We start from the raw sequence: 12,930 nt of genomic DNA on the forward strand, positions 1-12,930 counted from the left end.
CTCCCCATGCCCTGTCCCCCCCGTACCATCTCCCCAGCACTGTTGCCCGTCCCCCAGCACCCTCACCCCCATGCAATGTCCCTGTCGCCCCCGCCACTCTCTCCCCTGTTCCCCCAACATCCTCTCTCCATACATTGCCCCTTATTCCCCCCAGCACCCTCTCCCCATGCACTGTCCCCCTGCACCCTCACCCCACACAGTCCCCTGTCCCCCGGGACCCTCTCCCCACACACTGTCCCTGTTCTCCAGCACCTTCTCCCCACACACTGTCCCCCACCACCCTCTCCCCACGCCCTGTTCCCCCCGTACCATCTCCCCAGCACTGTCGCCCGTCCCCCCAGCACCCTCTCCCCACACATTGTCCCTGTCACCCCCCAGCCCAGCACGCCCCCGGCCCGGCGACACTGACCGTCCAGAGACACGAACTGCCCCACGGCGGAGGAGCCGCCGCCGCTGTTCTCCACGAACTGCACCTCGGACACGATGATGTTGTCCTCCAGCACCGAGCCGCAGCCCGTGCACACCGCGTCCCCGCGAGCCGCGTCCACCTCGATCTCCGAGCAGCCGCAGGCAGCGCATACTCGCCCGCCCGGCATCTTGCCCAGCGCCCCGGGCCGGGCCGGGCCCCGGCTCACCGGTACCGCCGCCTCCTCTGCCTCCTCCTTCTCGCCGGTACCGCCGCCCGCCCGGCACAACCCGGCCTGGGCACAGGCCTCGCTCGCCGGGACCGGCACGGGGAGGAGCGCGGCGGCCGCCCCCGAGCGCTCTCGCGAGGCTTCGTGTGCCGCTCCGCTCCGGCCCCTCCCTCAGCGCCGGGCGGCTGCGGCGCTTCGGCCGCCAGTGACGGCACAGGCGGGTGTTGGGGCGTTGCGGTGGGTCGGCCGGCCGGGGCTCCGGGGTCCCCTCACTGCACTTTGGGCCTCCCCTTCCCCATCACCGAACCACGCCTGGCTCCGAGTGCTCTTCTAACGAGGCCAGAGCCGGCGCCGAAGTGAGGCCCGAAGGCCCCGCGGGAGCTCCGGAGCGAGTACGGCCGTTACCGAAGCGCCTCTTGGAGCCCGTCAGCGCAGCGCTGAACCCCCGAGGCCTCGCTGGGGTGGAGGGAACGCGCTTTGCGAGCTCGATCTTGGGGAAACCAGGGGTGGCTCTGGAGGGGCTTCTTGAGGAGTAACTGCGGGCCATGCACTCCGAAGGGGTATTGTGTTTATGTTCCTCCGTTTTTAGAATCATAAAATCATTTCAGTTGGAAGAGACCCTCAGGAACATCGACTCCAACCATAACCTAACTCTAGCACTAAACCATGTCCTTAAGAATCTCATCTAAATGCCTTTTAAGCCCCTCCAGGGATGGTGACTGCCCTGGGCAGCCTGTTCCAATGCTTGACACCCCTTTCCATTAAGAACTTGTTCCTGATATCCAATCTAAACCTCCCCTGGCACAACTTGAGGCCATTTCCTCTTGTCCTGTCACTTGCTACTTAGAAGAGAGCAACACCCTCCATGCTACAACCTCCTTTCAGGTAGTTAAGTTTTTAAATATTCTGCTGCCAGCAGTGAGGACCTGCCAGCAGCAGGGAACAAGACCCCATCTGGAATATTGTGTCCAGTTCTGGGCCCCTCAGTTCCAGAAGGACAGGGAACTGCTGGAGAGAAACCAGCGCAGAGCCACGAAGATGAAGGGAGTGGAGCATTTCCCTTATGAGGAAAGGCTGAGGGAGCTGGGGCTCTTTAGCTTGGAGAAGAGGAGACTGAGGGGTGACTTCATAAATGTTTATGAATATGTAAAGGGTGAGTGTCAGGAGAATGAAGCCAGGCTCTTCTTGGTGACAACAAATGATAGAACAAGGGGCAATGGGTTCAAACTGGGACACAGGAGGTTCCACTTAAATATGAGAAGAAACTTCTTCATGGTGAGGGTGACGAACACTGGAACAGGCTGCCCAGGGAGGTTGTGGAGTCTCCTACTCTGGAGACATTCAGAACCTGTGTAACCTCATCTGGGTGTTCCTGCTGCAGCTGGGGGAATGGACTGGATGATCTTTCGAGGTCACTTCCAATCCCTGACATTCTGTGATTCTGTGATTTGCAGCTCTGCAGAACAGGGCCCATGGTGGTTCAGATGAGGTGATGGGTCTTGTGCTTCAGGCAGAACATGAGGGCCCCTAAAAATTCCCCAGGATTCATTCATTTCACCATAGACTTATTACGTAACTATACATAAGTCATTAAAAGCTTTGTGCAGTGGTTTCTGTACAATAAAACAAGGGTGATAACACTTTCTTTTTGCCAGTCTTTTTCCTTCCTCCCAGTTCAGGTGGTTTGATTTGCAGGAAAACAGTATCGCTAACAAACAAAACTTGCACTGCAGCTGATGAGTGGTATTTTTTTTTTTTGACACCCCAAAAAGCCTGAAATAATTAAAAGTTGTGCAAAAATATGTTGCACGCTGTGAGAAATGTGAGCCTTGTGTTCTCATCTTCCATGTGCCAGTTCCAGTGTTCCTTGAAAATAAAACTGAGACTACAATGTTTGAATTTCAGAAGTATTTATGATGCTTCAAAGACTGATAAATTAATGAATAAAATCTGATTTGATCATTCTGTCATACATATATAAAGGTTTTGTGAGACATAATGAATGCGTTTCACTCAAACACTTTGAACTCCGTGTAACAAAGGTGCCATAACACTAACATTTGGTGCTTTGTAACTCTTTGATTATTAGTTCCCAAATCAAATAACTCAGTTCGCATCCAAGGAAGTTATTACTCACTTCAGCACTCAACTCACACGTAGTAAAAGACTGTGGCATGACATAGATGGGAGAGAAACTGAGCAGAATAGACACTGCAGCTGGATGTTTGTATTGACCTTCATCTGTTGGCTTTGAAATACACAAGACAGTTAGTGCAGAAGTAGAAACTTTGACTTTCTCACCAACTCACTGCTGTCAATATCTCTGTTCCACCAAATGACACAGAGACAGCCAAGTATCGAATACCGATCTCTATGGACTCATTGGGTAGATGGTACAAAATTATCTGCTCCAGGACATTCAGGGGCACATACTAAAGCTGTATGGTTCCATCCAAAAAGCTGAGCATCTCATAGGCATGAGATTGTGTCATATGCCTAAAAATTTGCAGGTCTGGGCTTTTGCAAAAGGAAAATGGCAATATCTTAGTGGAGATTGTGCCACTATATCACAGCTTGGCTTTCTTATTGTCCTCTTAATCTGTACTTGGAGATGTATTTGTGAAAATAAGAACTTTTGATTTCCTGAGATTCCTTCTGCTTCTGGAGCTTGTTTCCTTCCCAAAGTTCCTCCTGCTGCTGGTGAGGCAGCAAGTGCCACAGCGGCCAAGTGCAATCTCACAAAATTATGCACTGTGTACATCATGCCAGGGGAAAAAGACATTCCTGACAGACATGTATTTTTAGCAATAATAGGAAGAGAAAAAAAACATGAAATAAATAATTTTCCTCTCTCAGCAAAGCCCCTTGAATATCAGAATATTTTAATTAACAGCTGTCAAAATTGATCAGCCTATTTGTCATATACTGTGCCTCTGAGAGAGGCCAGCATGGACACAATAAATCCTGCAAAAAGCGGTTATGAAATTCCTTTTCATCAAACAGTTTCTTCTTAACTTACTTGGATAGAGACTAATGTAGTCCTGATCCATGAGGGCTTGAGGTTTACACCCTTTTCAATTGCTTTAAGTGTTATAAGCCTTTTCTGGGAGTCCCAAACAAGTTTGGAGTTTTTCACTTTGAACGTGAGCAGCAGAGGGCCCTAGTGAGAGTGTAATATACAGCTGCTGTGCAAAAAAACCACCCATTTAATGCCATAGTAAAGAAGAATGTATGTTTAATTTTTGTCTTCTTATAAGGTGAGGTTAATGCTGATGAAGGAAGATGGTTCCCAGCCCTGAAGGCTGAAGTCCTTGGCCTCATGAAAGCTTTCTTATACAATACTCCTTAAATATTTCAGACATTTTTCTAGGACCATTTTCTACTCAAGTAATTTTTCACCTCTGTAAGATCTTTGTCAGGTCTTCTTGCAAGAGGGTTGACCAAAATGTTCTTGACTAATAACGTTCAGCCTGCTGAATGAGTAACCCATAGCTCGGTTCACTTAGGCTAACAAAATAATAACCATTCAGTAAATTATCTGAAGCCTGAACCACAGCAAGAATTGATCAATTAAAAAAAAAAAAAAAGAATTTATTGACAAAACTCCATTCCCTGCAATATTTTGCCCTTTTAGTTAAGAGGAGGGAAGGACCTGTTTTGCATTTCATCTGCCATTGTATTTCTCACCTGTTTTCTCTCCTAAGTGTGACAAAAAGCAGTGATCAGGATGTCTGTTAGCCCAGACCAACCAATTTCCTTCCTGCTGTGTCTACAGGAACCCCAAATTCAAGCCACCTGTGGGTGTGCATGTTTGACGTTCAGTCATTGAGGTTTCAAAGAGAGGAACTGTTCTCATTCACTTGAAAATTTGAATATTTTTTTCCTACTGTTCATACAATAGTAGGGAGAATGTGAATGGGCTGTACAAATCCAAACTGGAGCACGAGGGAATCCCATTCTGCTCCTGCAAATGCTGAGCAGCACAGCAGGAAATATACTAGAGCAAGCCGATAACACACTGGATCTTGTTCTATAAATATAATTATTTGAAGCAGATGCTTAAGTGTCATGTGATAGAAAACCCTGAGACTCTCTGGCTTTTTGGTCATAGCTCACCATTCTGGGTACTGAGCCTCCCAAGGCACCAGCCTGTGTGCGAAATATTTTCAGCTAGAGGCAGAAAGTTTAATCCCTTGATTTGATCAGCTGCTGTGAGCATCCTCGGCTCCCTGGCATTTCAGCTGGAATCGCTCCTCTTAAAATCAGGCCTAAGAGTGTTGCCAAAGTCTCTCAAGAAGTTTGAATGATGAGTGTAACTCAGGACAAAACACAGGCAGAGGAAGATACCTTCTTTGGTTTTGGACTGTCCAAGATAAGGCATAAACTGTGCATTCGACCTGCAAATTTGCGCATGGATTCCTTGCCGATGAAGTCGTACGGGTACTAGCTAGAGGGGGGAACAAAGGATTTCGAAATGGATTGACCTTATAAGGTGATAGCAAGTGGATACTTCGGGTTTTTGTCCGTGCCAGTCTAAATGCATTTGGCTGCACTAGTGATGAACACGAGGGGGCACCCGAGGAAAATGAAATGGTCGAGAAATAGCAATACTGCCCCAGGTTAGATTGGATTTCCATCTGATTTCTTCTATTATTATTATTATTATTATCATCATCATCATCATTATTTATTATTAATAATAATATTTCTAATTATTTCCTGACATTTTCATTACGTTCATCCATACACGACAATTTTTAAAGCTTTTGGGAAAAAAAAATTCTGAGAATAAAAGCTTTTGGGCTCTGTTAAATCAGGTAGTAAAATAGCTTAGCAAACCCTTGAGCTTATCGCTTTGCAATCTCATCGCTACTGTGCAGAGGCAGCACTTTGACACTGTGCCTTGATCCCTCAGCAAGCGGCAGAGATCCCATGGCTTTCCCAGTTATCTTCCCAGGACCCGTGCCTCGTGCCATTATACACATCTAAGTACAGCAGAAAGCACAAATACCGTGGCTTAGAAAATCCACCATAAAATTAACAGAGGGGAAGTTCAGGGATATTGAGTACAAAGATGCAGAAGCAACCACCAGCTGAGGAAGCCTCTCATCAGCAAATCACTACTTGAAGATACACGGCTGATCAGCGAGTGCTTTTAGGAAGGACGTAAGCACGGTAAAAATAGATATACCTTCCTAGTTTCTAGCCATCTGCAACTTAAGGATTTTATCATCTGAAGGCTCATAACACACTAGCAGGCTTTTCATCAGTTTTTGATCTGTGTGTGCTTTCAAGATCCACAACATCCGGTGGTTTGGTGTGTATCACAGTTTAGTTGGGTGAAAAACTTTTAAAATGGCCTGAACATTTCAAATGGTAATCCTGAGTTCTAGTGCTATAAAGTGTGGTGAATAGATGTCCCCATCACATCTCTTTGATATCAATTGGGATTTTTTACACCTGTGTTACAGCTTCTCTCAATCAGGATCACTCCACAAGAGCAACTCTTCCTCCAGATAAGCAGTGCGATGCTAATCAGCCACCACCTGAACACAAAAGAATCTGTTCAGGGAAGTCATTTAAGAGGAAACAGTTTTTAAGGAAGCATTTGTTATGTTCTCCACTAAATAACTACAGGCCTCCATCACTTGGGGATGTAAGCACAGCAAATATTCCTGTGAAATCACAAGTCCACTTGTCTGCAGCTCTTGTATGCTGAGGCTTGTTCATTCAAACATTAATGAATTTATCACTCACCATCAGAGAATCATTTGAGTCAGCTAATTGCCTATTTAAGCAACTGGCCATGTACCTAGAAATTGAACTGAAATGAGGAGATGCCTTGTTCTAAGTGCCATTTTTGTGTGCACACTTGATAAGTGGATACTTCGGTGCAAATACATTTTCTATTTAGACGGAAAATGAGGCTTTCACTATATAAATATCCGTGTACAAGGGAAAAAAAAATGACATTAGACTGGATGGATCTGCACACTTAGACGCAGAAACAAACCATACATCTTACTGATAGTTCTCATTTTATTTCCAAATTTGGAACTACAAGCCAGAAATTCAGACCAGTGAGTGGGAAGCTGTAGAAGTACATCAAAAAGTAAATATGAGTGTCCTTTAGTTTTGAAGAATAAGTTTGGAAAAGTAGTTACACCATAGTGGATCATCTGCTTAGCATCAAGGTAAATCCAGTGCAGTTAAAAAATAATGCTATAAACTATGTCTGTGAAGTATCTAAGATAGTGTTGGGCATTTACAAATTATACCTAACAAGTCATAAATAGGATTAGGAGAAAAGATAACCTCTTAAACAGGAGTTCGCTATCTACATTAGAGCAGGATATTAAAAATCCTGCTGCCACCAGGTGATATTAACAGTCCAAACTCTCTTTATTGGCATTTCATAGGCAAAAGTCTGCCGTAATCAGAATGCCTGTGTTAGAATCAAATAAGGATGTGCCAGTCAAGTGTTATTTAAGGCCATGAAATGTCTGTGTGTCAACACAGAGTTAAAAGTGCGTATTTCTGTATGATAATGTCATGACTCCTTTGGCCATCAAAGCCCCCTTCAAGACTGAAACCCGCAGGGAGAAGAGAGAACATTGCTGTGGTCGCACACAAGCCTTTGCCTTTGCCAATGTGCATGGAAGGCTGGACGCAGGGTAAGGAGCACAGTGTTCTCCTTCACACAGCCCGTTAGCACCAGGAAAAGGTACAATGGAGCAAGCAGCATGGATAAGTACTGGTTGGCCTGTGGGTGAGGCCAGTTCTCTCCAGTTTGGTCATAAGAGACATCAAATAATTACCCTTTCAATGCGCTGTGCGTCATTGCCTGCTTTTCTGTAGAGAGAGTCCCACTATCTGAAATACACCAAAGTTAGCCCAGTGCTAAAGAAACCATCAGTCAATACTACAAGTTGTTGTCCACTACCTAAAGCTGTGACCATGCTAAACAAAAACAACTCTAGACTTGAGAGAAGCCACAATATAATCCTTTCCTGTCTCTGGAGGATTTTCGAGAATTTGGCAGGTCTCCTCACTTGAATTAGTTGAATAAATCAGATGACTAACATTTTTCAGAGGGCAGACATAAAAATACTTGAAGTAAATCAAACTATTTCATACTGATAATTTGAGAAAAAAAAATCACTTGAATCATGTAAATGTTTTCTTTAAATGTGAAATTATCAAAAATCTGCCACGATTTTTAAAAGGAGATATTTATAATCAGTTCAGGTCTCAGTGCATCCATTTTTCTTAATTAAAAATAGTTTAAGAGAAAAATTCTAGTGCTGTGCAAGCCACATGTTTCCTACCCCATTCTTACCCAAAGGTAGCAAATCTCTTTTACACCTCCAGAAGCAGAACGGGATCCATCCCCAAAGCAGTAAATCTTGCAATTTCTTCAGAAAAAAAGGCCATGGCAGTAGTGCAAAGGAGGAATGCTGTAACCATGGCCGTGATGACCTCTGCTTTACTCAAAGAGGGCTGAGATCATCTCTCTTTTCTGCATTTTACAGTGCACCCTCTTAGATGGGAACAAGGAGCTGTGGGACTGATGGTCTGACGGAGGGACAGGTCTGGAAATCATCACTACCCTGGAGGAGCAGTTGGTTCGCATCTCTTTGCTCTGTCTTTCAAGGTGCTGGATATTCAGACTAGCACTTTCACCATTTTTGAGTTCTTCTTCCCCATCTCGTGGGGTAAACAGATATTTTTTCAATAAATTCAAATAGGGAATCTGATATAGTAATATGCCAGTAAGATCTGGAGCATTTGGCTTGCCCTTACATCAGTCAGTGCACACCAAGATTATAAAAACCTGACCCAGGAGTTTACAGCCTGAAGCCCAAATTGCACAGAGCAGTCAGCAGATTATGTATTTCACTGAACCATGAGGTCCTCAGTCCCTTTTAGAACCATTTTTATTAGGTTTGTATCATATTGCTGAGAATTACACAAAACCATTGAATTGCATTGAATTGCAATGAGTACAGTAGCCAACAATGTTCTCAATAGTTCACGTTGTTAGTGAAGTGTGTACGTTAATGGCAGCATGAAAAGCATTGCAGGGAGCTCTGAGCATATTCAATTCCACACCCATACGCATGCAGCATCTCAGAAAATGTTAAGCTTAACTATTATATGATTTCTTTTGGAAGGGAAAGCTAGAAGAAGATGTTCCCATACAATTTTGTATGTGCTATTTTACGTATGTAGAGCTCCTACTGAAAGGGGCTTTATATATGATGTAAGTAGAAAGGATGGCAAAAAAATAATAAAATTACAGTGTTGGCATTTCTAACAAGTATCCTATCTTCCCTTCATAGTCTATCCCATGCCAAACAATAGGAGTAGGACTTTCTTCCTCATAAAGCTTTAGAGCTACTACCGTGACTTCTCACCCGTGCTACAGAAATACTATCCAGATGACCAAAGATTTTGTAATCAAACAAGCTACAACAAAGATCCAGCTGAAACAGCAATTCAGCAGGCTCAGAGCAAAAACAAACTATTTTTTGTGGCATATAAAATTATAAAGAGCCTTTCCCAATACACACTGTGACTAATAATCACCAGCCCATACAACAATGTACAACAATGACAATTTAGTCACTCCCTCTGCGGTCATCTTCATTTGCAACATTATGTCTGCTAAAAACAGGATGAGAAATGGCAGTTACAAAGTGAGATTTTATCAGATTTCCCAGACAGAACCAGGTTGGGAAAGATGAGAAAGAGAAAACTTCCTCTCATAGTTTAAGGAATAAATGAGCAACCAATAAACATTCTAATTTAATCAGTGCATGTATCCTGCTAATGAATTTTTGTATGAATAACAGGCCTGAAAGATTGTTGCAGTATTTTGGTTTTGTTTGGGTTTGTTTGTCTTTTTGTTTGTTTTTTTGTTCTCCAAAGAGTAAATCCCACAATTAAATTATAGGAATATTGAAAAAAAAATGAGTGATGCCCACATTGAGAGTTTGAGCTGGGAAACCACACGAAAATTTTCTTTTTCCAGTTCAGAAATAAAATCCTAACCTGCCGATTTAGGTTTCCTCCACACCATTTTCACTCAGTTGGGATGCAGCCAGCACTGGCCTGGGTTGACAGTTCTCTTGAAAAGCCTCTGAACCTTGAACAGCATTGCTGAAATCCAGTGTTTCTGCTACAACACGCCTGGCAGCTGGGACAGGGCTGATGTAAGTGGCTTCAGATATGTATTTGCCATGTCAACAGAGCTCTTGCTTTCCATTACTGACATGGGGGGATGCTGACATGCAGCAAACAGAAGGTGAGTCAAAAGGCAAGGTTGGGATACCATGGTCCACCTTACCCAAGGACCCTTTCATGTCTTCATCAGCCCAATCCATTCCATCAACTCCCATGACTTGAATGTGAGACCAAACTCCTCTGCAGCCAAGCTCATAGTGCACATACCTGTGATACCTCACCATGGCCACTTTCCTTCTGCATGGTTATTCTCCTGCACCATGACCCTGCCAGGTCTCAGAGAGAAAGCAAGACTAGGGACGTGCCATCTAACTCCATGCAATTCTACTGAGTAGCTCATGCATTGTTTTCAGTGTCTGCCACAGGACCATGACCCATCAGAGCTTCCCACTGTCCACAACGCCACCACTTTACACCTTCACTGTCACGTAATCCCACCTAGGTGACATTTCCTCTGGGGTGCAAGAGGCTTTGCATTATCTCTGTACTAGAAAATGTGCCTGAGAGACCCAAATGATGACATCTAGCCAGCACTGAAGGACATTTGGAAGAGCAGCGCAGGACTCGTCAGGACGTTAGCAGATATAGCACCCTCCAGCTGGGGAGTCTTCTGGGGAAAACTTCATCAGAACTGAAATCTTTCTATAAACAAATGAATACTTCTGGGTTCTTCCAGCCCAGCAGGCCAGAACAGGTAAATATCTACTATCTCAGCATTCCAGCAACTATTAGAAATAGCCACAGAGGTTTCAATCACGCTTAATAATTAAAAGTAGGGAAAGGAGTTTCAGGTATTGTGTTAATCAACAGGTGCTAAAGGAATACGACCTGCCTTGGAGGCAAAGTCTGGCATGACAGCCAATTTTTTCCATGACACATACTAGAAAGCAGAGAAACACAATCCGCAAGATGATTTCCTTGCTTCAAGATTCAATATTTTAACAAATGAGTCACTGATACATGCTTCAGATATTCCTATGCTAAAACTAGAGTATAGGTCATACGTATAAAATCCACTGTTGCCCCATAAGCTGCCATGATATCTTTTTTCAAATACTGACCTAGAGAATGTCTGGTATGTTCACACTGATGTAAGAAGTCTGGATTTCACATTCAGGATCCCATAATTTATCAGCAGAAAAATGTCGTGCGAGTGGACTTGTCTCAACGCTGAGTTCAAGAATTAAGGAAAATTCAACATCAGAAAAAACTTTGCTGGTCTATTAGCTGAAGAAGCCAAATCTCATCAGAAGTATATGCTTCCATCGCTTTAGTACGGTTTTGTCATACTGTGTCTGAGTACACAGAAACGAGTTCGTGACAGAAATTGCTAAATGTGGAAGGAAAAACATTCCTTAGTACCTGCAAGGAGAAGTGTAGAAGAGAGCTGTTATGGGTGCTCTAATGACTAAGATAAGGGCCTTGGATTCAGGAAAACTGGTCACGATTGCAGACTCTGACACAGACTTTCTTTCTGACCTTGGACTACCCACCAGATATTGCTGGCTCCAAGTTATGTAGCTATGAAATGGAGATATGGATACTTAAAGCCCTTTATTCTTTGTTTGGCTCCTCTAGAGTGTTATACAGAGCCATAGACGAAGAGAGAGATTTCTTAGACCATGAAAGAAGGGCAGGATGAGGTGGAAGAATCCACTCAAAGATTAATGGGGACCTGATCCAAGAAACAAGCAAAGCACAGGTTTGGCAAGCTCGGAGCCAAAGGAGAGGCTTCATCCACACAGATGACATAGTGGTGAGCTGGTGGGACAAGGATCATTGTTGAGATGTCAGGAGCATTAGTGCTGTGGGGAGGAAAGTCTTGCCTGGGAGGAAGGCACAAGTTGTACCAGGCAAAGCCATGGCTAATGACATGACACTGTGGCTGGCACGTTGGGAGAGAAGGGACAAGTTCTTAAGAGACCTCACATCAAGAAGATACTGATGAATGAAGAAGCTCACAGGGCTTTCAGCAAAGAAACTGAAAATGACAGTAAGGGACATCTAAATATACAGCCAGGTCCTCAACCCTGGCCCACACTCCAGGGATTTGTCAGACTAGCCTTTTTCATTACAATTGCAAAAGAATAACGTTCATTGCGATGAGAGCTAAACCTCGTACCGATGCCGTTGCCTCAACCAAGCAGCCTCTGCTGCTCTACGTCCCTTCATGCTGATGGCTGGAATCCAACCTACTGCTCAAAGCACTCTCTTGTGGCTACCAGCTGTGTTTCTGCTTGGAGGGTTTGCCAAAACAGATAGACTGGCAAAGCAGCTAAGGTTGTCAAAGCCAAAGCTGTCTCCTTTTACTGCAAATCAGGGCTACACTGATTTGCACCAGAGGAACAGCTGGCTTGGAAACCAAAATAGCTCATTAGTCAAGGGCATATTCCAAGGCTTGAATCATCCTTAGCAAAGGAAAGGGGTTCAGTGTCAGTGAGTTTGTCAGGGCACACAGGAAAGGCTAACTGACCTTTATGGAGAATGTCAGCACAGGGAACCAAGGCTTAATCCTCAAAAAGCCCTGAGGTATCACTGTTGTCAGTGCCAGGAAATTTGTGTCCCTCTGAACGGGCAAGGCACGCTTACCAACAGAGCATGCAGGTCCAGATACAACGTGTGCCTCGATTATTGCGTAGTGTTATCAAATAGGATTTTTAAAAACACTTAAAATGTCCTGCTCAAACAAATTCAGCTTTCTTTTTCAGAGGTCAGCCAAAAGAGCAGCTCATTTCTTTGATGTAAATAGTAACTAATGAGTATGTTGGATCTGCTCTCTATCCCTTGTATCACTCTTTTCCTGAAGAGAGTAAAATGGCATGTTATTGGAAACAATTAATTTCCTTTTTGCCAAACTAGAATATCATCACTGAAGCATGAATTGAGTGAGCTGAGGAATTTTCTAAGCATGGGGTACCTCAGGAACTAACTATATGAAGCACAATGCTAACAGCTTTGCCTTGTAGGTATGAGAAGCTCTTGACATTCATAGATCTCCAGGTTTCCTATAAACCTACCGGGTTTCTCATAAAACATTTTTAATTGACTT

General features: G+C 44.1%; 1 protein-coding gene across 1 annotated transcript in view; it reads right to left on the reverse strand.

The window, feature by feature from the left end:
• Positions 1–764, reverse strand: part of BRF1 (BRF1 general transcription factor IIIB subunit) — a 179,969-nt gene extending 179,205 nt beyond the window's left edge. Inside the window, exon 1 of the mRNA XM_065838810.2 lies at positions 410–764. Coding sequence (XP_065694882.1) covers positions 410–596 — 187 coding nt within the window. The 5' untranslated portion in view covers positions 597–764. The remainder of the gene's footprint in view (positions 1–409) is intronic.
• Between the last annotated feature and the right edge of the window lie 12,166 nt (positions 765–12,930).

The sequence above is a fragment of the Patagioenas fasciata genome, chromosome 5, assembly GCF_037038585.1.
Source record: "Patagioenas fasciata isolate bPatFas1 chromosome 5, bPatFas1.hap1, whole genome shotgun sequence".
NCBI classification, from domain to species: Eukaryota; Metazoa; Chordata; class Aves; order Columbiformes; family Columbidae; genus Patagioenas; species Patagioenas fasciata.